At 45.5% G+C, this 26,273-nt stretch overlaps 1 protein-coding gene across 1 annotated transcript; it reads right to left on the minus strand.

Annotated features, from left to right (window-relative positions):
* On the minus strand, positions 1-23,319 carry LOC119185962 (Na(+)/H(+) exchange regulatory cofactor NHE-RF1). The gene is made up of 8 exons (XM_075887945.1): positions 23,278-23,319; positions 15,820-16,083; positions 15,068-15,256; positions 10,423-10,587; positions 9,566-9,781; positions 9,054-9,326; positions 102-272; positions 1-6 (listed from the first exon to the last, which is right to left on the minus strand). The coding sequence occupies exons 1-8, from the start codon at positions 23,317-23,319 to the stop codon at positions 1-3; spliced, it is 1,326 nt and encodes a 441-aa protein (XP_075744060.1).
* Between the last annotated feature and the right edge of the window lie 2,954 nt (positions 23,320-26,273).

A 26,273-nucleotide genomic window follows, 5' to 3' on the forward strand; every position in this document is an offset into this window, starting at 1 on the left:
TCAGGACTGTAATACATTACGTTCGCCAATTTAGCAGCATTGAAATGGCATTTCATTAGAATGTTAGTCTGTACTCCTAAAATATAATAAGAAAAGGTTACCTCGACTATCCTGTCCCTTTTCCGCAGCCCGCCCAGATTGGCTGGGCTGCCGAGGTCGACGTGTGCAACAAACTGGCCATCTCGAAGCCTCTCGGCTTTCAAGGCGAATCCGTAGCCTTCGAAGTTTGGCCACTTGGACAAGTGGCAGAGACGAAGCCCATCCGCAGATTCCTGCAAGTTGGTGCAGGTGATGTTAAGTATGGTGAAACACATATGAGCTTCACGGTAGTTGTCCGTGTCGGCAGCTGTATACAGGTGACTCGAGCCGATGTTTCGTTTCGTTAAGGCAGTTGGTGAAGCTACCTGAAAACAGCCAGCGTTAAATGATTCAGTTTATTATGCGAGTAACTTTCACCACTCTGTTACTAGCATTTTTGCGTAGTCATTGCCAATAGCAAAATGAACGAAGAAACAGGGTCTAGATGGTTATGATGCGTTATGTTTGACAGTGTTGCTATAATGGGAAACTTGAAGTAACACAGCCCTGCGAGGAAATAGGTATTTACTAGTGTGGCTTACACTATTCCTATAAGGACTTGCCGGCGAAAACCTGCGTGCCGATATATTAAAGACTGAGGCATTCCGTCAGAAACTGGTGAGGTGTTCGACTCGTGGTACCCCACATTTAATGCTTGAAGAGCCAGCTTTGGTGTCGCTTATTTCTGCGGTTTTCGATAAAACCTAGTAGATCCTAGCTATACTGTACTAGAATAGCATTCCAGTACATTGCAGTCCTCGCTGAGCGTCTTGCGTAGCACAATAAACAATTGTATCGGGCCAGTTGGTATGAATCCATCTTGGTAGGAAGCGCAGCCGCTATTACACAGAACACACAACACAAGCGCTTAACTTCAACTAAACGTTTATTGCAAACGTCAGAGTTTATAAACGTCGTGAAAGAGAAAACATAATAATAATGAAAAGCAGACCAACAAAAAGCACACGTGTCTGTCCCGTACATTACTTATCCTTTATTATCTATCAAACCATGCAAAAAACAAAGTTATTTCCACATGAGCGAGATAGAGGGTGCACAAACACGCTCAAAATCTTCACGTGTCATTTCGCAGCTTATACTATCAAACGGGTTAATAAATCTCTGTCCCGATATAAGACGCAAGTGTTATCGAAATACGGCACACAACCGCACTTCTTACAGTGGATCACCAAGGGACCATCGGTACCCTTTTGCACTTTATTGTGGTGCTCTTTTAATCTCTCATATATGCATCTTTCAGTTGTTCCCAAATAAGCAAGATCACATGACAAGAGTACTCTGTAAACAACCGACAGTGCACACTCAAACAGTGTCCTGTTTCGAAAGAAAAGAAAGGCCAAATTAGGCATCGAAATAAATATGTTGAGTCGAAATGATGACGCTTAAGTTGATCGTACGCCTTTGTTGTCCTTAAGAGGACAGCGAAGGAGTACGACCCCCCCCCCCCTCCTCACCACCGCGAAAAAAGGGTGCGCGAGGGAGTGTAGCTCCCCTTCTGTAAGCCGAGAAAATTACGCGTAGTAGATTAGAGCGGGCGCTGCTGTGCGATGTGGCGACGTGCACTCATTGCACCCTCTTTCTGATTGTGCCGAAAACACAGCTGCTGTAAGTGGTAGATATAAATAGCTTGCCGTTTAAACGGCGAAGAACGTTCTCCGGGATGTCTGAGTGGTAAATGCCTCGCTTTCACGACGAAGATATCTCACGTTCCATTGCGCGGGCCTGAGTTTTTTTTCTGGGTTTTTTCTTGCGTTTTCATATGTATAGATACGTATACATATACGGTGCATGACATCGACGCCGGCGGCAAAAGCCAGCAGAGAGTGACCATATAATTGCTATTGCAATAAAGGTAACTGGTTTATTTCTTAGTACGTCAGTAAAATACAGATTTCAGAAAAATTTTATCCCCACGAAGTGAATCATGAAGAGTGGACGGAGCAAGGTCTTAAAGTCCATAATGGCTACGTTGAAGTCACCCAGTAGTATAAAGGGTTTTCCTTACAGGTGCTTTATATTACTCTGTCGAAATGATTATTATAACTCTAACCTTTTTTTGTGTCTTACATAAGTTTCGACGATAGCACACGTTACCCGAGCGTGGCCATACCTAATGTAGCTGTGACGACGAACAGAAGACAATCTTCGCGCTTTAGGTGCTTTTCGCCTGTAAAGTTGCTTTCATTTGAATGACAATATTATCGAGCCTACAAGCTTCCGGTCAGCGACAAGTGGTGGCGGTCGCGGTTTCCACTGCGCTGATGATGTTTGATGTTTTATGGCGCAAGGGCCGTTTCACGGCCAAAGAGCGCCAGTTCATCTTGCTAAAAAAAATGGACAATGATTGTGATAAGCGGCTGTATAAGGGCCATAAAATTCCTCGCGGTAAGGCGGGTAAAAACATACAAGTAATAAAATCATGACCATGCCGTGAAAGGTGTGTGTGGTGTGAATAGATGACAAAAGTTGGTGATAATAAAAGACGATGGTGGATATGTATGGCATTAGCACAAGTGCCTCACTCGTTCATACCCTTGCGTCCAAGGGCCGTGAGGCAAGTGCTTTCTTGTGTAACCACCGCAGCAAAAACCTCTTTGGAGAGGTCGTGCTACGGGATGCCTGGGTATATGATATGGAAACTATGAATTTCTTTAAAAAACGCTAACAATGATTTGTGACTAAAAAGCGGTTCCCTACCGACGAACATTGCAGGGTGTAAAGGTATATGTTGTCGGTAGGGTAATGGAAAGTGTTGTTCTCTTACAGTGTCCAATTGTTTGCACTCAATTAAAATGTGAAGGACTGTCAATGGTTCACCACATCTGTCACACAATGGTGGATCGCCACCAGACAAAAGGTGTGTGTGTGTCATGTATGTGTGTCCTATCCTGAGTCTCGTTAGTATTACCTCTGTATGACGTGACTTCGACACGGGCAGCCAATGACCAAGGTGTGGCTTAATAACGTGTAGTTTGTTATGTGTATGTGTATCCCACTTACTCTGCCAGTATACTCTGAGGTTTCGTTTGAGAGACGGCTTAAGATCGAGGGCCGGGATTGATATAGGTGTAGGGGCAGTGTTTTTGTGGGCGGATGCAGCGAGCTGATCCGCCCTCACGTTGCCTTGAATCTCACGGTGCCCTGGCACCCAGCACACTACAACATGTTGTTTGAGTGTGTAGAGTGTGCACAAAATGGAGTAAAGTGAGATGAGGACCGGGTTTTTTTGTTTTTTAAGACTGTGCAGAGCCGTTACCACACTGAGGGAGTCTGTATAAATAACTGCTTTTTGTATGTGTAATTGTTTGATGTGTTTAGCTGCCACAAGTATCGCGTAAGCTTCCGCTGTGAAGATACTTGTGCCTGGATGTAGAGGGCCAGCATCCGAGAAGGATGGGCCGACAACAGCGTAGGACACAGAGGAGTTGGACTTGGAGGCATCTGTAAAGAACTCAGGACGTGTGTATTTGTGTTGAAGTTCCAGGAAGTATGTTTGGATATGGGCAATAGGCGCATGTTTTGTAACTTCAAGAAAGGACACATCACAGTCTATAGTCTGCCATTGCCACGGTGGCAGATATGCTACAGGAGCCATTAAACTATGTTCGAGTGAGACTCCAGTTTCCTCAGCTAGACTTTTCAGGCGAACTGAGAAGGGCTGCCTCATCGAAGGCCTGTTTTGAAACAGAATGGAGCTCGACAAATCATTAATAGTGAAGTATGAGGGGTGCTTCTTATCTGCTTTCACCTTAAGGAAATAAACAAAGGACATGTAAGTTCTCTGCAGATGAAGCGACCACTCATTTGACTCAACATAAAGGCTTTCTACGGGGCTGGTACGAAAAGCACCCGTAGAAAGGCGGATGCCCAAATGGTGCACGGGGTCCAGCATCTTCAAAGCACTTTGAGTCGCAGACTGATAAACAATGGCCCCATAATCTAAGCGGGTGCGAATGAGGCTTCGATACAGAGTCATGAGACATTGCCTGTCACTACCCCACGTAGTACGTGACAACACTTTTAAAACATTCATGGCTTTTAAACATTTTGTTTTTAGATACTTGATGTGCGGTACGAAGGTCAACTTGTTGTCCAAGATTAATCCTAAGAATTTATGCTCCGCATTGACAGACAGACGTTGACCGTTCAATTCAATGTCAGGTTCTGAGTGCATGCCTCTCTTTCGGGAGAACAAGACACACGTGCTCTTTTGTGGGTTCAGTCGGAATCCGTTTTCCTCTGCCCATTTGGAGACCTTGTTTAAACCTAACTGAACCTGTCGCTCGCACATTACCAGGTTGCAAGATCTAAAGCCAAGCTGGACGTCGTCGACATATGTACAATAAAACATATTGCGAGGGATGGACAAGTGCAAGGAATTCATCTTGATGAGAAAAAGTGTGCAGCTAAGTACACCACCTTGTGGCACGCCTCTTTCCTGGACGAATGTTTGGGAAAGAGCCGTGCCCACTCGGACACGGAATGTCCGGTTTGACAGGTAACTTTCGATTATGTGAAACATTCTTCCGCGCACGCCAAGGTGGGACAGGTCTCTTAGAATTCCGAAACGCCATGTAGTATCATAAGCCTTTTCGATATCGAGGAACACAGAGAGAAAATATTGTTTATGGACGAAGGCGTCCCTGATCTGTGCCTCGATACGAACAAGGTGGTCTGTGGTGGATCTACTTTCTCGAAACCCGCACTGAAATGGGTCGAGCAAATTGTTTGTTTCAAGGAAATGTACAAGTCTGCAGTTTATCATTTTTTCGAAGATTTTGCACAAGCAGCTTGTGAGTGCAATAGGCCTATAACTCGAAGGTAAAGAAGGGTCCTTGCCCTCTTTCAAAATGGGAATTATAATAGCCTCTTTCCAGGAGTTAGGGATAGTGCCAGAAAACCAGATAGCATTGTACAAACAAAGTAAGGTTTTTCGTGTTTCGATCGGTAGGTTTTTTAACATTTCATATACGACACGGTCAGAACCTGGGGCAGAAGTACTGCAGGAGTTTAGAGACATTCGCAGCTCAGCTGGACTGAACGCTTGATTATATGCCTCGTATCTAGTGCATTTGTGTTCGAGTTTCTGCTTTTCTATTCTTGTTCTGTATTTTTGGAAAGTGTCAGTATAGTGGGACGAGCTGGATACCCGTTCAAAATGTGCCCCGAGGAAGTTTGCCTGATCTTCCAAGGTATCACCTTGAGTGTTTACGAGTGGAAGTGTGTGTACTTGTTTCCCTGCAATCCTACCGACCATGTTCCAGACTTTGGCCTCTTGTGTGTAAGAATTGATCCCTGACAAAAACTTCTGCCAGCTTTCTCTTCTGGCCTGCCGACGCGTTCTCCTGCCTTGAGACTTTATTTTCTTGAAGGTTTCAAGATTTTCGGCTGTCGGTGAGTTCCGAAGCAGCCTCCAAGCTCTGTTTTGCTGTTTGCGCGCGTTTCGGCATTCAGAGTTCCACCATGGCACACATCGTTTTCCAGGGTGTCCATTTGTTTGTGGGGTGCATTTTGTTGCAGCATCAATCAAAAACGCTGTGAAGTATTTCACAGCAACATCAATGTTCAAAGTACAGATGTCATTCCAACCTAGACAAGCGATAGTATGAAACTGTTCCCAGTCGGCTCTGTTTATGAGCCACTTGGGAACACGTGGTGGACACTCAGATACTGTCGTTGTGCTCAAAACTACAGGGAAGTGGTCACTTCCGTACAGATTACTGACAACTTTCCACTGGAGTAGAGGCACAAGAGATGGAGATACTATGCTCAGGTCTATGGAGGAGTAGGTGTTATTAGCGAGGTTATAATAGGTTGGTGCTTTTCGATTCAGCAGACACGCGCTCGACGAGAGAAGAAACTGTTCGATCAGTCGACCTCGCGCGTCATACCGAGAATCACCCCATAGCCTGCTATGCGCATTGAAGTCTCCAAAGAGAACATAGGGCTCCGGAAGTTCATCAATTAAAGAGTATAAATCACGTTTTTGCAGCTGATAGCTAGGAGGAATGTAAATACTGCAGATTGTGATCAGTTTATTGAAAAGAACCGCTCGAACAGCCACTGCCTCAAGGGATGTTTGGAGTTGTTAGTGTGCGCATGCAATTCCTTGATTTACTATGATGGCAACACCTCCGGATGATGTCATGGCATCATCTCGGTCCTTTCGAAAAATAACATATTTACGAAGAAAATTTGTGTGTTTTGAATTTAGGTGTGTTTCTTGTACACACAGCACTTTTGGTGAGTGTTCGTGTAGGAGTTCTTGGATGTCGTCAAGGTTTCTGAGGAGGCCCCTGACGTTCCATTGTATAATTTGAGTGTTCATGGTGAATGTAAAATAATGCTGTGTGTACGAAAAGCGAGTGGCTGTTTAGACGGGGAGTTTGAGTTCACTTAACAGGGCCGTCATCAGGCCCTGTTATTTGCTTTTTTGTTATCTTGGCGCGCTCCAAGGAGCCACGCCTCTGTTTCGGCACCAAGGGTGCCGACGTATCCATTGCCTCCTCGGAGGCACTGGGTGCCCGCACATGCGAGCTTGTGGTTCGGAGTTTAGGCCTCGCCTGGTGAGGGGAGGCCTTGAGACCCGAAGACCCTGGAGTCTCCGGCCTCAATTCGCTAGGAGGCGGAGTAGACTGAACTACTGCCGCCTTGGGGGCAGGTGCCACAGCCGCCGGCTCGCTCTGCGCTGGCCGAAGGAGTGGCGAGGGCTGGTGCGGCGTTGCCCCCTGACGCGCCGCATCAGCATATGTAGCGCCATAAAATGGCGACACTCTTCGTCTTGCTTCCTTAAATGTGATGTTTTCTTTGACTTTAAGAGTGATTATTTCTTTTTCTTTCTTCCAGTTAGGGCACGAACGCGAATACGCGGCGTGTTCTCCGTCACAATTCACGCAGTGAGGCGTAGTAACACAGTTATCAGATGGGTGGCCGTGGCTACCACATCTTGCACATGTTTCCTGACCCCGGCAGTTCTGCGAGCCATGACCAAATCGTTGACATTTATAACACCGTCTTGGATTGGGAATGTAGGGACGGACAGAGAGTTTGATGTATCCTGTGTCTATAGATGAAGGCAGTGTGCTAGATGCGAAGGTGAGTATTAAATGTTTGGTAGGTATTTCTTTGTTGTCTCGTCTGATGACGATTCGTTTCACATCTGTGACATTTTGCTCTTTCCACCCTTCAAGCAGTTCCTGTTCAGACATTTCAAGAAGGTCTGCTTCTGAAACAACTCCGCGTGAGGTGTTCATTGATCTATGGGGTGAAATAGACACTGGGATATTACCGAATGCTATGAGGCTGCCAAGTTTTTCATATTGGTGTTTTTCAGGTAGCTCAAGGAGAAGGTCTCCGCTAGCCATCTTTGTAACCTTGTATCCTGGGCCAAAGACCTCTGTCAGAGATTTAGCAACAAGAAATGGAGATATTGCTCTGGCTTGTTTTGTTGGGTTTTCGCTGTGCACAACATGGAATTTGGGAAAGCATTGTCTGGGTTTGCTGAAAAATGATATGTCATCGGTGCGTCCCCTCTTAGGCGGGAGACGATCTAGGAGACGGGGAAATGCAGGTGTTCCCATAGTAGTGTACTTTTTGTTCGGCAGCAATGGCGACCACCCACCATGGAGTCCAACCAGGGGACGCTGAAGCACTTAATAGCATAAGGCTGCAGACGCCAGCCGTACATTGCCACTATAACCAAATATAACTACTCAAGGTTGAGTAATTACACAAGGTTAACCCTTGCCGCCATGAAAAATCGGAAGTAAATGGAAGGGAGAAGAAGACAGGACAGATTTAAAGACGAGAAAAGACTAAGATGTAGGAAGAGCGAGATAGGAAAAGGCGACTGCCGATTTCCCCTGGGTGGGTCAGCCCAGGGGTGCCGTCTACGTGAAGCCGGGGCCAAAGAGGTGTGTTGCCTCTGCCGGGGGGCCTTAAAGGTCCAATCACCCAGCGTCGGCTCAACCCCCAGGATCCCCTTTTCCCCGGACACGGCAAAGCCACGCACGGCTAGGCGTGGGAGGGAGTAGAAACTCCCCCGTTAGCTCGGGTCCGTGGTGTCGCTACACACCAAACGCCTACTTGCGCAGGCGCCCCTGCGGGGGGTTTCCACTGCGCTACCGATGCTCATGTTCACAGACGTGCCCTTCACCTCTTACAAGTTTCCCCTTTCGCAATGAACATGCATGGCTGGTGTTAGCTGGTGTCGCCGTTTACGATCCTTGAGGAGAAGTTCTGGAAGCGTTACTTCTCATGAAACATCTTGGCGCCCAACGTCAGCTTGAAGCGGAACGCTTTCACGCATTCACGGCTTGAGCTACGAACTCTGCCTCGCATTCATAAAATCTTGCGGGGCATATGCATGAGCGGATGGGTTGGTTACACAATTTCTCAGGGGCGGAATCCTTCGCGCTTCCGTTGTCAAAATACGACTCTTTTAATGAGCGAAAGGAGAGTCCCAGTGTTATGTGGTTGCTGTTGCCACCTTTGTGCAGAATAGGGCGTACACTGTATTAAGGTGTGTACGCCTGCACATATATAGTTGTCATGTATTTTGTCTACTTCAGTTAGCAGGAAGGTGCAGTCATGATATTTGGCCCTGGTCGTTGGGGTGTATATGCTCCAAGGCGTGACCGTTATTTACCACAAATGGTCCAATAGCTGACAAAAGCCAATAGATACTGTGCACGTTCACATACATCACCGCATAGCGTTTTCAGCAATAAATTGTGCTCTTGTGACAGCATGGTTCGCTTTTATCTTATAGATACGCTCCTATGGTGGAGGCAACAACGATGTTTCTTTTTTTCTAGTCGCCGAAGCGCCGTAAAAAGAAAGTGGCAGCTGGTTCGGAGATGTTTGCTCGATGCACACAAGGCTTTTCTCATAACAAATGCCTGTAGAGTGGAACCGAATGTCTAGAAATATTCAAAATAGGTCAGAGTACTAACAGTAGGTGACATGGTTTCCGATGACCCGACGCTGATGGACGAGTATCCGCTGTTACTGGTGTTGTCCTTTCTCGGGGTGGGAATGGGACTGGCGCAGTTCAGGAACATGGACTGGGTGGCAGGAAGATGTGGTCGCCAATGACTTTTGGCCACGCCTTCCTTCACGACGAGGTCTTCTTCGCTGATAGCCTTGTCATGTTCAGCGTCATTAGCCGATTCAACGGCGTGTGGAATTACAAATCCCCCATTGCCTGCGGCTTCTACTTTGGGCGTCTGTAATTAAAAAAAAATAGGAATATATAGAAATGAAAGCCATAAATTAAATGCTACGAGGATAACTCATATGAGCCCGCTTGGTTAATATGTATCAAAAGGTGTTTCATGCCAACAGTCGGAACTTAAATAACGGGGCTCAGGACTGAAGCTCGTGACTTACGTACAGCTACTGTTATGTCTCAGTTAAACATAAATATAACTGATCACCATGGAATCATAATAACGACTTGCCATACCTGTTTTTTCGTTTTCATAAAAGTTAACCGAGGTCGTCGGGCTGGTGTCCAGCGCCTCAGGACACCGTCCGCCTGACCACTGGGCTTCTGCTGACGGCTCGCGAAGGCCTCGTCTGTCTCACGGTCGATGACCAGCAAGTTTACTTGGTCCGGCTCCTTGCCGATGCGGCACATTATTTCCTGGTAGCTCCTGTTTTCCACTGATACCGCGTTCACCTGCACAGTTGCAAAGTACATGGGTGCAAACAATAACCTCGCAATATGTTCAGCTCTGTATTATAGGACTAGCATTAGGACTTTGGTTCTGCTAAACGCTTGCGTTCCCACCTATTAGTTAGTGCATGCTTTAACGTGTTAAGCTCAAAGTTTGGCTAATATTTTAGATAACCCATGCACATCTTCGAACAAGCCTTACCTTTATCCAGCACATGTATTCTCCGTGTGTTATCTCTTACCGTGAAAGAAATCTCACTTGAAACACTGGCCGAGCGGGATACCTTCTAGGTAGAACAGGAGCGCAGTACAATTATTCCATGCAATGCTTTTTAATCCGGAGCATTCGAGGCTACTATTGCTGTTTGCGAGCTTATAGCTACGCCTATCTGTTCTCCAACAAGTTTCGTATTACTAGGCGTCTTTCTCTAAAACAGTGTTTTCATCAATACTATCCTTCACTGTACATCCACGCACTTTAGGCGCCTCACACGATTTACATAAAATTTTTTCCAAGACGATCTGGAGGTTTGCCACGGGAGGGAATCTGTACGTCGTGCAACGCGCGACAACATATACAGGAAAGCCAAAAAACACAGGTGGCGACCCGTGAAAGAAATCCACATGATCCCTTGTGTGCATACTTCGATGAGCCTGTCATCATTGCGAAGTCCACCAAGCTCGGCGGGGCTGTCGGGGACTACGGCCGTAATGAAGAAGTTCTCTTCGTCTTCTCGGAGACTGAAGCCGTACCCCTCATAGTCCGGCCACTTGCGCAGGTAGCACAATCGAAGACCCCCCGCAAGCTCCTGTGTATATTACGAAAGCTGGTGAAGTAAAAAAAAAAGAAATAGTGCTAGAAAATAAGATGTCGGTACACAACATTGTTTTAAATGCTAGGCATTTCTTGGTGAACCAGAGGCACTTGGGCTTTTTGTGGCATATTATCTGTCTATCTATCTCGCGCCGCTGTGGTGGTCTAGTGGCTAAGGTACTCGGCTGCTGACCGGCAGGTCACGGGATCAAATCCCGGTGCGGCGGCTGCATTTCCGATGGAGGCGGAAATGTTGTAGGCCCGTGCGCTCAGATTTTGGTGCACGTTAAAGAACCCCAGGTGGTCGAAATTTCCGGAGCCCTGCACTACGTCGTTTCTCATAATCATGTGGTAGTTCTGTGACAATAAACCACACATATCTATCTATCTATCTATCTATCTATCTATCTATCTATCTATCTATCTATCTATCTATCTATCTATCTATCTATCTATCTATCTATCTATCTATCTATCTATCTATCTATCTATCTATCTATCTATCTATCTATCTATCTATCTATCTATCTATCTATCTATCTATCTATCTATCTATCTATCTATCTATCTGTCTATCTATCTATCTATCTATCTATCTGTCTTTCTTGACAGTTACTTTCAGTATTAAAACCCCTAGACCAGACCATATGCATATCATCACACCATGTTGTGCGCATCTTCGTGATAAACGCGACGTCCGCGCTTTAACATGAAAGCCAACGTGACGTTATACCAACATCTACTCTCAACATAACAGATCAATGTACCTGCTGTTTGAGCCCGCGATATACGCACAACTACTCAACCTATGCAATTCCATCTATACGCCTGCAAACACTTGGTTCAAAGAAACACAAATAAGGCATAAGCCGCTACTTGATCAATTGGTTGGTTGTTAACAGCTTTATTGGAATTCCGGCAGAGCTTTCACCAACCGGGCCTTAGGTCTCCCGCGTGGGGACGTCAAGACCTTGCGTGACCACCGCCTCGCGTGCCTGCTACTGGATCAATGCATTGCAGTAAATTACCTCTGCAATGTGCGAGAACTGATTATTTTTCATCTAAAAATGGTGTAGTAAAAACAAGAAAATATTTTCTAGACATGAGCTGAAAACAAACTTCATTCCTCAATTTCTCTCGTTCTAATCGTCTTATTTTATAAAGTAGTTTCTCTATCTTCACATTGAATAAACAATGTCAACAAGTGTGACAGGCGTCATTAGTGAAACTAAAAGGCCTTGCGATCCTTCAGCTGCTTCAAATATCAAAATCTATCTAGCGCACGTAATCAAGTTTTAACTAGGATCTCCGGGTTTTCAAATTCAGCTACGCCAAATCACATTAGCTCATATATTTATAAATTTAGAGAGAGGGAACAGCTGGCTACACTTACCTTTTTTGAGGCATGAAACGGGCTTGTACTTGTCGTAGTCTTTCAATTAGAGTAATATAAAGGTGCTTTTTCGAATTCAGCTACGCTAAATCACATCAGCTCATATATTTAATAATTTAAACAGAGGGAGAGGGAACAGCTGAGTACCATTACCTTCTATACCTTAATTTTGAGGTTTGAACCGTGCTTGCATTTGCCGTAGCCTTTCAATTAGAGTAAAAAGAGGTGGTTATGACACGCTTCCTCTGGCTTGGGAAGAACAAAAAATTAGTGTGTACAGTGAATAGTTGTGTTCACGTTAAAGTATACTGTTTTATTGCGAGGTGGATCTCGACCTAGAATTATGTCTTGCCACTTCCCTTTAATTGCGATAGCAAATATATAGACTCTCTCGGCTGGATTTTGCCGCCGGCGTCGACGTCGGCGTCCATGTCTTGCACCGTATATGCATGCTTATCTATATATATAAAAACGCAAGAAAGAAAAAAGTGCCGCCTTATCCACAAAGTAAATGATGATGAGTGGGCGGAGCTGCGGAGATAAACCTGGTAAACCATGATTCCTCCGAACACTTTGCCCACTCGATTTTATTACAACGCTCTCCCTAGCGTACGTTGCCGCACTAAATCGAACGTTTGCCTTCCACCAATGACACGTGCCATATGTTACATGATTCCTATTTAATAACATCTCACATCTTCCATCATCAACAACATGTACCGGCGTCTAGTTTATAACATTTTGCGTCTTTTCGTCAGCAGCTACAAGTACCGCCGTCTAGTGAACACTGCAAGAACTAAACGAGAGGTGGCTACATACAAGGGATGCACAGCTCACGCCTTAAGAAGCTTCGCCCCTAAAAATCCAGGAAAAAGCACTTCGGCACGCAGAATCGAGCGTGGGTCCTCTGCGCCATGAAAGCGAGGCGTTAACCACTGAGCCACCCCGGAGAACGTTCTGAACCATTCAAAACGGCAAGCAATTTATATCTACCACTTACCGCTGCTGTGTTTTCAGCATTACCAGAAAGATGGCGCAACGAACGCACGTCGCCACATCGTGCAGCGGGACCCACTCTAATCTCCTACGCGTACTTTGCCCGGCTTAGAGAAGGGGAGCTACGCTCCCTCGCGCGCCTTATCTCGCGGTGGTGGTGAGGGGAGGATCGTACGCCTTGGCTGGCCTCGGGCTTTACGTGGAACAATTCTGCTGTAGTTACCGGGCGCGCAAAGATCACTGCAATCATAGCAGTCTCCGTTCGCGAAAAGCGCGCGATTTTCAGACTGAGCGAAGTAACAAATGAGACGCTTATTCGCGTGCATCCGTAACTGTGAGTACGTTTCGCGCGTAATTTGTGCGCGAGAAACGCGGGGCGCGTTTCCATTCTGCGCGTGACTTTTCAAATTGTTGCTGCCGCGTTCATTGCTTTGCCTTTGCGGTACAGCTGTGACTTTTTTAATTTTGTCATTTCAAAGGAAATGTGCGAAGGTCTGCCTATCTGTCACAGATTTCCTTACCGCAAAGCTTCACAATGGACAGTTTGCAATAATCTGCAAAACGGCTTTCCTGAAAGGTTTTTTTTTCAACCAAAAACTCTCGTGCACAGACTCCTTTTCTCGCTCATTGTGATGTAGTCGCGTGCTCGCGTGCCTCGCTGGAACTCGGAGAGATGACATTTTGTTGTACTTGCGTGCTCGCGTGCCTTCGCTGCACAATGAGCGAGAAAAGCAGTCTGCGAACGAGAGTTGTTGGTTGGAAAACAAGCCGTACAGGAAAGCCGACCTGCAGATTATCGCACACTGTCTATTCGTAGCTCGCAGAGTAGGCGGACATCATGTGTCCTTGATAACTTGATTCCATAGGCATTTATTAGTATTCGTTCAAGAAAAACATGCAGTACAATCAATTTTTTAAGAGAAAGCGCAATCTTTTATGAAGAAATACGGCTTATACGAGCGCTATTAAGCTAATAAAGGTTAATATACAACTGCGCAGTGTAAGCCTCTAGCCTGACTGCTCAGCCTCCTTTTGATTAAGCACTGTGCGTTTGCAGCGTCTTCTATAACACATGAATATACTGATGTTTTCTGGATTTATCGAAACGAAGCTTAGTAATTTTTAAAAAAATGGTTGTTTGGAGGTTGCTGTCTACATATAGTTTAGAAGTGTCCGTCTGTGAACGATATTTTAAATACAGAAGTCGATACGTGGTAGGATTGAGCACGAATCTGCAAGCGAAAAAAATGTGCGCAATTCGAACACTTATAATTTAACGCTGCAAGAACCTTATGTAGGTGTGCTCAAAAATTGATGACGGACGCTTCACCTACAGCTGCTGGAAAATTGCTTGGAAAACGTGGAAACGCTTTACAAGCACTCTACAATAGCGGAGCATCAAAGCCGTCTCTTGTTCGTATATAAGAGCCTGGATGACCTGCACACAACAGCAGGTTGACATTTAGTTGTTCTGATTGGTGTTTGTTTTAGCGCTTACCAAACGTTGCAGGCTCACGCGCCAACGGCCATGGTGTGGTTATGGGGCTCAACTGGTGACCTGAAGCTTGTTGGGATGAATATTGGGCATGCGAGGCGCATTTTCGGTAGAGGCGGGAAGGCTAGAGGCCGGTATCGAACTTAAGTGTACGTTGAAAAAAAATCTAGGCGGTCGAAGTTTTCAGAAACATCTGCTACGACGTCTTTTACAATCTTCTTGTGGTTTAGGAAAGCTGAACCGCAACAATGATTAGTAGCAGGTTAATGCACTACTTGGAGGCTTTTAAAAGGCCACATGAAACAGATATGCTTTCGCCTGCTGTAAGATCTACGAAAGTTCCATCATTAATTTGAATGATGATATTCTTGAAATTTACGTTTCAAAGCGAGCATTGAAAACCTCCGGCTCCATTTGTGTGACTCACTGTTCTTTGATTGACAGTCAGCGCTTTATTGGTCACTACGATTACCAGTCAGCGCACTTGAGGACATAAACTTGGCCGGTCAGACATGCAATGCTTACGCTTGATGTCAGGCTTCCTGATGACCTATTTATGCTCCCGGAGGTCGTTATGCCCTTCGAGCGAACCTTCCTCGATGACTTTTTGGAGCTCGTGCGAACGACGTTAAGGTTGTCGCCGCGGAGGGCGATGCCGCGCCTCCTGTACCAGGCAGCGGTTTCGTCGTCTACGACCAAGAGTCGAGCTTCGTTAGGTGTGGACTTGACCAGCTGCACCACATCTTCATGTCCAAGGCCCTCCAAAATCACCCCGTTTACCTGCATGGTAGATGCGTGGCACGAAACACAGGTGAACTCTAACGCATGAATTCACCGTAGGCAGTGTTACTCCACGAGCGTATAAGCTTTTGACATGTTCAGTCTTGATCTTTGTAAACCTTGTAGAAATCTTTATGAAAGGACATAGCACGGTACTTATTAACAGAATTTTTCTTTGCTTCTGGCTATTGTATACATTTTTTATTCATTTGAAAGTGGGATGTAAAAAATTAGCGTTGTCATAATTGAAATCAATAAACATCTTCAGGACTTCAGCACACAGAGTAAGAACACTAAGCAGCCAGGTGGTGGGAGGAACTCAAACCGGCCAACAAAAGAGCATGGGCAAGACATGTGCTTTTGGACACGCAATGACCTCTTCTCTTATTCAAAGCTGTTTACGTTTGCGTACTCTCGTTGAACAATATTATTAAATATGGCACCAGACGTTACCACTGACGAGGTTCAGGTGAAACATTTAGACACACGCTTTTGTGTGCTCCGTGGTAAAAATATTCCTTGAGTCTACATCTAACGTCGAGAAGGACAAAGTAGCGTCTCACCTCAACGACAGTGTCATTGGATCGCAGGCCAGCGGCCTCAGCTGGGCTTCCGGGTTCTATGGCTGACACCCGTGGAAGATAGCGCTGCTTGGCCGGAATCAGTTTAAAACCATAGCCGTCATACTCGGGCCTGCGAACTAAATGGCACAGGCGCGCCGCAGGAGGTTTGGCAAGTTGCGCCGTGATTCCGGAAGTGGAAGTTCCCGCTACAGTTGACGGCGACGACTGTTTTGGCGGCCTGAGCACACAAGCTGGTGGACTTCCCTTCAGAAAACGAGAAGTTCAATGATTCTTTATCCAGCCGTGGAAAAAATGAAATAAATGGTAATGTAGTTCATTATTCGCTCGTGAATTAGAGCTACCGGAAGCTCCTGAGAACTCGCGCACGCGCGCACATCACACACACACAGTCATGTGTGTGTGCGTGTGCGTGTGCGAAAGTGTTTTGTCAAGCCGAGTTGGATGCTATAGAAGTTAGCCGCTAGCCCTACCTAGTATAAAATAGAATTTGTAGGTGCAGCGTTCATTGTTGCAGGCTGTGTTTAGTTTGAAATTTTACAGCCCTAGAAATGAATTTTTTAGCTTTAAAGCTTTAATTCATTAGCTGGAAATATTACTAGGTTACTTAGTGAAAGGCTTGAACTGTATATGTAAAATGTTTTGCAAAGCTCTGGCATGGCGTGTTCCATTTTAGTTGACTTCAGTGTTCATTCTACAAAAAAAATTTGCGTTTGCTGTTTATGAGTGGTGTTTCAGGGTGGTCGAATTCCACAATGCTGTCTAAAAACATTTGTATTGGCCACTGTAGTCACCCTACTGTTCACGCTTGTTGTATTAAGAGTCGATTTCACCGTTACGCAGTAGCTAGAGACACTCCACGCAACTGTTCTCTTCGACATTGCATAATGTATGAGCAGCGCTGTTCGCGTATTGTGTCACAATCACTTGCATTCCTTTTCCGTATTATGGAATTAAGCCATTATGTTTTAAGACACGGCAAAGTAGTCCATTTTCAATAACGAGACCCGGGTTGTCAGGCCGATCTTCAAGGGTGTCAACTTAACCTTTGTTTCACACTACACAGATTCTACAAGACATGTTGGTGACGAGATAAGCTACAAGCTTGCCAGACAAGGCTAATAAACACATTAATGCAGTTAGACCCACCAAAGTGCTGAAAGATAGTTGCGTAATTAGCGGAAAGCTTGCAATATTGCCGCCAATTACATTTTTCATTGCACCATGTCATGGCGTCATACTGCATCCAGATAACTAAGGTAGAACACCACTCAGTTAACCATGCCCTTGTTACTAAGCCATAAGAAGAAAACTGCTTACATGGGCGGACGAAGTGTCCATTGTCCCGCATATATACGGCTTAGTTCACGTAGTCCCAAGTGATACGCCTTCTTCCACAGGATAGAACCCAAGAATCGAGACCTCACTCGTGCCCCCACGCTTCTTTTTCTTCCTGAGTGCGCGCCTATTATGCACATGCAGTGGCTGTGTTGGTGATGTCGATGGGAGTTTTGGAGCAGTTTGAAGCATTAAGAATTTCAGTGCTCGGGGCTATATGATCTTTACATGCCTCTGAACGCGTAGCCGAAGCCGCTTGCTTCTCTGATTATCTGTCTTCACACTAGTGAAACACTTGGGCTGATAACTTATATAAATTTAAATATAATTTTAAAAGCGGAGGTTTTTTGGGCATAGTTTGTGGGTCTGAAACAGAATGCTATTATTGTTATGAACTAGCATGTGCTCTTCTCGTTCTGTTCTTCATCGTCGTGATCTTCTTCTACTGCTTAGCTCCCAGAACACGTGCACCGATTTCTTCAGCACGGGATGCAATCACTCTCTTGGGCGAAACAACCAGTACAGAGGGAGAAAGAGAAAAGATGGCAATGAAGACAAAGAAAAGAAGACATTCTGGGGGCTGAATTCTGTGTGGAACGAGATTCGAAGAAAGGTTGTGAAAAAACACTGAAAAAAAAAAATCACAACATATCCACGGAGTGAATGATGATGAGTGGTGCGAAGCGTCATCAGCCCGTCCGTGCTTCCGTCCGTCCGTTCTTTCTTGCTTCCATCCGCCTACGCGTAAATGCATGTGTCCATCCGTCTGTCCTTGCGTCCATCCATGCGTCGATCTAGTAAACACTCCAAGAACCGCCATCTCTCATCTCGCAACCCCTGTGGCAAATACCCGCTCTAGAGCGGGTATGTGTCACCACTATACATACATACATACATACATACATACATACATACATACATACATACATACATACATACATACATACATACATACATACATACATACATACATACATACATACATACATACGGAGGAGCGACACGACCCACGCCATAAGACGCTTCGCCTCTAAAAAATTCACCTCTCTGCGAATCCGCTGCTTTGGGTATGAGCCATGGGAAGAGGAGAAGCAGAAAAAGAACGAGATCGACCATGTGATCTCCTCTAGTTGATCACTCATTTCTTGGCCTGTCTCCCAGAGTGGGTGTGAGCGGTGCTTTTAGCATCATCATCATCATCATCATCATCATCATCATCATCATCATCATCATCATCATCATCGTCGTCTTCGAGCCCACACGGACCCATGATCTATAGGCGAGCGTCTGAAACCATTGGATATCAGGCACGCTGGTAGAGCACAGAATAGGCGTGTATAGATTTGTATTCCGTTCATTGGTCTTTATTGTGCTCTACGGAACTCGTACATCAGTTTTGTGTCATTCATCCATATTCCGATATATTAAGCTTAGCCTATGTGAGTCTGTGCTTTTTTTGATCTTGTCTGCTGTTCTCTGTTGTACTCGTGGTAGACCTAACAAGGAGTGGATAAACACGCCTTCTGCTCCAGCACCATGACGACGCATGTCTCACGCATTACCAGATCTGGCAAATAAACCTCAAACGTTCGAATAGCGAGGAGAAGGGAGAGTTAGAGTGAGGAGCCAGGAAGAGAGCAAAGCATAAAATATAAAGGCGAAATACACAAATAGCGAGAAGTGACAGCCGAAAGAACTAGAGAGAAAGACAGAAACAAATAGGAAGCGAGAGAAAGAGACAGAAAGGGACAGAATTGATATGTAGGGTTTAACGCCCCCAAACCACCATATGATTATGAGAGACGTCGAAGTGGTGGGCTCCGGAAATTTTGACCACGAGGGGTTCTTTAACATGCACCCAAATCTGAGCACACGGGCCTACAACATTTCCGCCTCCATCAGAAATGCAGCCGCCGCTGCCGGGATTCGATCCCGCGACCTGCTGGTGAGCAGCCGAGTATTTTAGCCACTAGACCACCGCGGCGGGGAAGGAAGGGATAGAAGGCAGGACATAGAGAAAAAGAAAGAAACAAAGATAAACAAAGGCAAGAAAGACGCAAAGGAAAACAGAGATAAGAAAAAAAATGGCAGCTTATCCACGGAGTGAATGATGGAGAGTGGGGCGAAGCATCCGTCCATCCATTCGTTCTTGCTTCCGTCCGTCCATGCGTTTGTCTGTGTGACCATCCGTGTGTCCTTTCGCCCGTCCGTGCGTGCGTCTGTTCGTGCGTCCGCACGTCCGTGTGTGCGTCCGTCCCTGCGTTCGTCCATGCATCCGCCTCTGCATCCGTGCATACGTCCATTCGTCGCTACAGCCATCCGTGAGTCCGTACATGCATCTGTCTGTGTGTCCGTTCGTCCATCTATTCAACACTCAAAGTACCACCATCTCGCATTTTTTCATCATATATTCCCGATATAGAAGCACCGCCATCCAGCGGACATTCCAAGGACTAAACACTTTCTTACGGCTTGCGCTTCGTGTCTACTTCCCACCGTTCATCACCTCGACTTCATGGTATATACTAGTTCACTGTATTCATGGCACTGCGGCCCAACGCTCGCAAAATCTTTCTAAAACCAAGGAGGTTACGGCCAGCGGCTATAACGTAGCAACCCTTTCTTGTTAGATAGTGCTCAGCTTACATGCAAATGGCTGCTAATGGTAAATGAGAGACAGGAGAATTCAGCTTTTACTTTCTTATGGCTTGCGCTTCGTACCTACTTCCCACCTTTAACCACCTCGACTTTATGGCATATACTACTTCACTGTATTTATGGCACGGCGGCTCAACGCTCGCTAAACCTTTCTAAAACAAAGGAGGTTACGCCCGGCTAGTACAACGTAGCAACCCTTTCTTGTCAGATTGTGCTCAAGGTACATGCTAATGGCTGCTAATGCGGAATGAGAGACAGGAGAATTCGGCTTTTACTGTGTTATGGCTTGCGCTTCGTACCTACTTCCCACCTTAACCACCTCGACTTCATGCTATATACTAGTTCACTGTATTCATGGCACTGTGGCCCAATGCTCGCTAAACCTTTCTAAAACCAAAGAGGTTACGCCCGGCGAGTATAACGTAGCAACCCTTTCTTGTCAGATATTGCTCAATGTACATGCCAATGGCTGCTAATGAGAATTGCAGCGTGCGCATTAACTAAAAGCCGAATGCTCCTGTCTCTCATTTCTCATTAGCAGCCGTTGGCTTGTACATTGAGCACTAGTTTTTATTAATTGTTCAACAACGCACAGAAGAAATCTCTCACCGGCATTACCTTGGTGGTCAAAATGTTATAATTGTTACATACTGCAACGGCTACGAGGGAGGAACGGGTTCCGCTATAAAAAGCTTCGCCCCTAAAATACCGATATCACCGAACAATTTTGAGGATGCCAACACACGGGCAAGTGATTTCTGTGATGTGTATGTTAACGTTTCTAAATGAATAGCCTTCATTACATCGAAAGCATCGGTTGTTGACCGGCATCTCCTTCATATGTGGGAAAGTAGACGCAGCCCAAACGATGGAAGTGCCAGTGCCTCAATTGTAAACTGCGTCTCAAAATAGCAAAAGCTTCGGAGCAAACCAACCAAGAATCTCCCGGTGAATTTCGACGCACTACCTCAACCACTTGTGCTGCTGCCACACTTTTGATGCTACAACGGTGCCACCAAGTTGTCAGAAACGAAATAGCCGGCTCGTTCAACTAGACACTTTTCCCACATTGCCACACTTCTACCACACTTCTTCTACGGCCGCGCGGTGTTCTGGGATTGTTTGAAAAATGGTGTGTTCCTAAAGAATCGGACGTGTTGCCCAAAAATTGTCACTTCAGGATCTATTTGACCATTTTTATATCTTCACTATGGTCACCACACGTTCCTCGGTGACATAGTCTGCATGGGTTTGGTTATGTGTCGAATAAAAAAGAACCCGCCCTTGACGCATCGCCTTTTTTGTTTTCTGTATTGTAGCATTTAGCATTTTATCTGGATATTTTCTGATAACACTAGCATTGTACCACCGGCTTGAGCTCGATGCCTGTCCCAAACACCTCCATGCGTTGCAGCCACCAGCGATTGCAATTTTTCATGTAGTACAGCTGCGGCCACGTATAGAGCGCGCCAGTAGCAGGTTTTTGCTTTGCGGGGCGACACGTTGATGCAGTTTCGGGGTCTGATGTGGTGTGTCAGGAGCGTGCGCAGCCTAGTAGATAGGGCGACCACGTCAGAGGCGAAAACTGCCTCAAGGTGTCGCGGCGCGGAGAAAAAAAATCAACCGCTTCCACGCTCTACACACACGTGGCTGCGGCTGTACGTATGTAATTTCATACTATTTCAATCAATTGAATTTACGCGTGGGTAAGAGAAAAGTTGTATTCGCTAAACTTATTATAATGAACGAATCTTTGACGCGGTTTCGAATGTTATTTTTCATTGCGCATGGGAATCCTTCAAGGTTAACTGAACCCCAACCACGCCATCAATAACACGTCGTCAGTGATTCTGTGCTCCTTATTTTCTGGAGCAGCCAAGTGTCATTTTGTGGACTAACCCGAACACCATGCGCTGCATTACAGGACACTAAACCACGATCAGATGCAGTTCGCTGCGGCAAGGTTGCCGCTATTTTACACGTGACTTTTTGGCACAGTGCGCGTATAGAGAGGACATCGTAGAGGAGTATACGCATACACACGTCCTCAGGGAACAGCAGCAGCAGTAGGAGTTATTGGCAGCCGCACGCCAGTACCTGATACCGAAATCATTCGTTGTGCCACATATAGCCTGTAACAGCACTGCTTGCATGTCACACATTTACAGATTATACGGAAACAAAGAAAAAAAATTGTGGTGTCTCGTTTTTTTTTTGTACGCGATCGTACATATCGAATTTTCTGAGGTATGAACGGAAGAAAACAGCCGTTATGTAGGCTTTTCCGATCACACTTATGCGACGTCACTGTGGTAAAGTTTCTTTCCGGCGCATTCGCATGACTTGCAGCGGTGGGCTACAACTTTGTAGGGACTAGTATGCTTGTAGCACTAGACTGGACACCCTCCGTGTGGCAGAGTGCCTTTTTGGCGACCTCCGCGCGATGAAGCTCAATGGTCTCACACTAGTCTCCCACATAGTGCTCTTGAGGGACGCGGTATTCGCCTAGCCCGAGTAGGGCTTTACCCTAATGCTGACGCTCTTGTGGGCCACCAGCGTGACTTTATTTATTTGTACCTAAAAGTCTCGAAACCGTTTTCACTGTAGTCTATTTATTAGTACCTCTACGCGCTATCAGGAAGTGTTACACAACGAGTGCGTAAATTAGTCGATGATGGTATGGAAGGGTGTCTTCAAAGATGTACGGCTGGAGTGTTGCACAACGTTGGCACGAAGACAATGCAAGTACTGTACGGTCTAAACAAAGTATTATTTCATGTAAGCGGTAGTGCGGGCTGCTGGAGGATAAACTACCTTTTGGGTGACCATGGCAGAATAAAGTGCTAAGCTAGAGTTCGATGTCAGTCAGGCTGATGGCGTAGAAGGTGTTAGAACTTACGAAGAAGGCACAATCTCGGATTATTTGACCCTGCTCAAGAGTTTGAAGATCAAAGCTTGACATAGGTTTGGTGACATTTGTGTGATGAAAGTAGCCCGAATGAACAAATGTAACTAATATTCATGCATGCCCTGCGCGGCCCCCATTTGACACCTGCAACACCGCAACCATGGTCCCGGCAACTCACCTGCGACACCTTTTTGTACTGCAGGCGCTGTTATGGTCTCGTGCTATCCCACGCGACGACGTGCGGCCATGTCACCCACCGGAGGCCCTCCCGCTCCCGGTATGGATGCGCACTGCACGTAGCCCGACCTCACCTGCTCAACCTCATCACCAACTAACACAGGATACCTCAAGTTTTCCGCATCAGCGCCCACTGCACGAACCAGTGCACTGGATATCGCCACCAGCTCACGTGGCCGCAACAACTGCTGATCTTTGGATTACGTCCTCCTCGCCATCGGAACGCATAATATTCATGCAGGCCCTGCGCGGTCCCCATCGGGCTTGGCAACACCGCAACCGTGGTCACGGCAACTTACCTGCGACACCTTTTCGTATTGCAGGTAAAAATCAATATTCATTGTATCCACGTCGCCCTCGTTATGCGGCGCCCAAAGTGCTGTTTAGAAATTGCAGTCAATTGTGCACATGTCATCAAACAGATATTAGCGCTGTCAGGTGACATGGGACTAAACACAAGTCCTACCACTCGTTCTGGTGAGACGCAAGCATCCGGTTACTCATTCCTGGTTCTTAAAGAACTCCAGTCTGGTCAAGCTTCCATGCTGCGAGAACTAAAATGCATTCAGTAGAAGGTATCCCAGAACGACCAGGCAATTAGAGAGATTAATAAAAGGCTCACTAAAATAGAAAGTGATTACGAATCAATAATGGGCATAAAAGAGAAAATCGACGATATCTAGTTACTTTCTGATAAAAATGCGAAAGATATAGCAACAATCAGGGTGAGATTAGACGACTCGGAAGACTGAGCGCACCATTCTAACCTCGTATTTTTTGGTTTTCCGGATCGCGAGCGTAAAACATGGGCAGAATCTGAGGCTTCAGTGCTGCGATTCTGCAGCAAAGAACTAAACACCACTATTGAACATATGGAAATCGAGAGAGCCCATAGACTCGGGAAATACAATTTAAACACAAGCCACCCAATCAACGTTAGATTTGCTCAATTTAAGACTGAAGATAAAGTTCTGTCGCGCGCCTATAAACTGAAGGGTTCCAATTACCGAATATCTGAAGATTTCTCCCCCAACACACTACAAGCAAGGAAACATCTTGCTGAAGTCAGAAGAGCTCAACGGCAATCGTTCAGACTTCGACATGACAAGTTAATTGTTGGTAAGAATACTTACACGTGCGACCACAACGCACAAAAGGTACAGCGCCCTTTAAACGCTTAAGCCCCAACCATGCCCCTCCGCGAAAAAAGTCCTTTTCGTTTTTATATACCAACATTAGAAGCATCCTTCCTAAAGCCGACACTCTTCAAAGCCTAATTATTACAACGGAGTCCGATTTGTTCGCGATTACAGAGACATGGCTTAACCCTTCTATTACCGACACTAAGTTGCTACAGCTTTTTCCAAATTTCGATGTGTTTCGACGTGATCGTACTAATAAACGGGGTGGCGGCGTACTAATAGGTAGCCATAAAGATCTTCAGTGTATCGAAATTAAGGCGTCATCGTGCTTATAAATGATGTTTATTCCTTGTAATGCTTCGCATCCCCCCACAATAATCGGGGTTTGCTATCGTTCCCCTGGTAGTGACCCCCTTTTTGTATCTGAATTCCACGGGGCTGTTCGCCCTTAACTGAATCTTATCAAAATTTTCCGATACTGCTTTTCAGCGACTTCAATTTCTCAGTAATACCTTGGACTAACCTAGCATGTGTTACTTTAAAAAACAGTATAGAGAGCAATTTTGTCAATTCATGTCTAACGTTTGGACTTGCGCAATTAGTCGATGAACCTACGCGCGACAGTGATAACTCCCTTCATATTCTTGACCTTGTTCTCACTTCTGAGCCTGAAAGAGTGTCCCAGATGACGTTCCTACCAGGACTCAGTGACCACTTAGTACTCCATGCGTCCTATTCTTGTAAACTACATCATTCAACAAAAACAAGAAAAAATATACCAATGTATGATAAAGGCAATTATTCCGCTATAAACTCAGATCTCGAGCAATTCGCTGCTTTCTTTCTTATCGACCTTTCAGAGCGTTCGGTCGAAGTTAATTGGCTGCTATTCAAAAACAAAATGTTAGATCTATTCACCAAGCATGTGCCCACGATTACCGTAAAGGAGAAAAAGTCATCCCCGTGTTTTAACATCACATTAAAACGCCTAAATAACAAAAAGAAATGACTCTTTCGATTGGCAAAGCGGTCCAATGGCGCATGTGCGTGGAACAGGTACTACGCTGCAGAAGAAGAACTCGATAAAGTTGCTAACAAAGAAAAACGTTTATTTTTTTCACAAACGTTGCCCGCTATGTTAAGCAACAACCCCGAAAGATTCTGGCGCACAATTAACCCCAGTATCTTCCAACCTTTAGTACTGCACAACGGTCAAAATCATCTGATTCCCGATAACGAGGCCGCCGAACAACTTAACAGCTTTTTTTCTTCCGTGTTTACCGTTGAAACTGTCGACAACATGCCTTCATTTCTTAATCTCAAGCATGGTGAGATGCCGGACATCACATTCTGCTCAAACGGCATCGCAAAATTAATCGACTCACTGAAACTCACATCTTCATGCGGCATCCATAGTATCAACGCGAAACTGCTCAAAAACACGAAATAAATTGCTAGTACACTACTCTGTCACATTTTTCAGCAGTCACTACCATCAGGAGTGATGCCGGAAAATTGGAGAGTGGGCAAGATTGTTCCAGTGCCTAAAAAAGGTCCTTTATCTCTTTGCAGCAGTTATCGCCCCATTTCCCTTACTAGCGTTTGCTCCAAACTAATGGAGCATGTGATTTACTCCGACATCGTCAAGTTCTTAGTAAGCAATAACTATTTTCATTCCAGTCAGCACGGCTTTCGCTCAGGATTTTCATGTGACACACAACTAGCTTTATTTTATCATGATATCAGTTCCAGCCTTGACATAAATATACCTGTTGACGCCCTCTTCTTAGACTTTGAAAAAGCATTCGACAAAGTCCCGCATCAACGGCTGCTACTAAAGCTTTCTCATCTAAACAATAATACAAGTGTATTTAATTGGATTCGCAGTTTCCTTACCAATCGCCAACAATTCGCGCATGCTAACTCCGTCTCATCTAACCGTTCCTCTGTAATCTCTGGTGGGCCACAAGGTATACAGTACTCGGACCATTACTTTTTCTCATTTACATCAATGACCTTCCATCAAACATCTCTTCAAGCATTCGCCTCTTTGCAGACGACTGCGTCGTATACCGTCCTATAGCAAACAGCGCAGAAAATACTACACTTCAAAATGACCTCAATCTAATTGTATCCTGGTGTGATAAGTGGTT

The sequence above is a fragment of the Rhipicephalus microplus genome, chromosome 3 (assembly GCF_043290135.1).
Source record: "Rhipicephalus microplus isolate Deutch F79 chromosome 3, USDA_Rmic, whole genome shotgun sequence".
In the NCBI taxonomy this organism is placed as follows: domain Eukaryota; kingdom Metazoa; phylum Arthropoda; class Arachnida; order Ixodida; family Ixodidae; genus Rhipicephalus; species Rhipicephalus microplus.

What these genes read in the sequence shown, in the direction of transcription:
- LOC119185962 (XM_075887945.1), bottom strand. Translation starts at nt 23,319, where the DNA reads ATGAATATTGATTTTTACCTGCAATACGAAAAGGTGTCGCAG. An exon ending in AATACGAAAAGGTGTCGCAG is followed by an intron (nt 16,084 to 23,277) that starts GTAAGTTGCCGT and finishes CGTTTTCTGAAG; the next exon opens with GGAAGTCCACCAGCTTGTGT. An exon ending in ATGATGACAGGCTCATCGAA is followed by an intron (nt 9,782 to 10,422) that starts GTATGCACACAA and finishes GCAACTGTGCAG; the next exon opens with GTGAACGCGGTATCAGTGGA.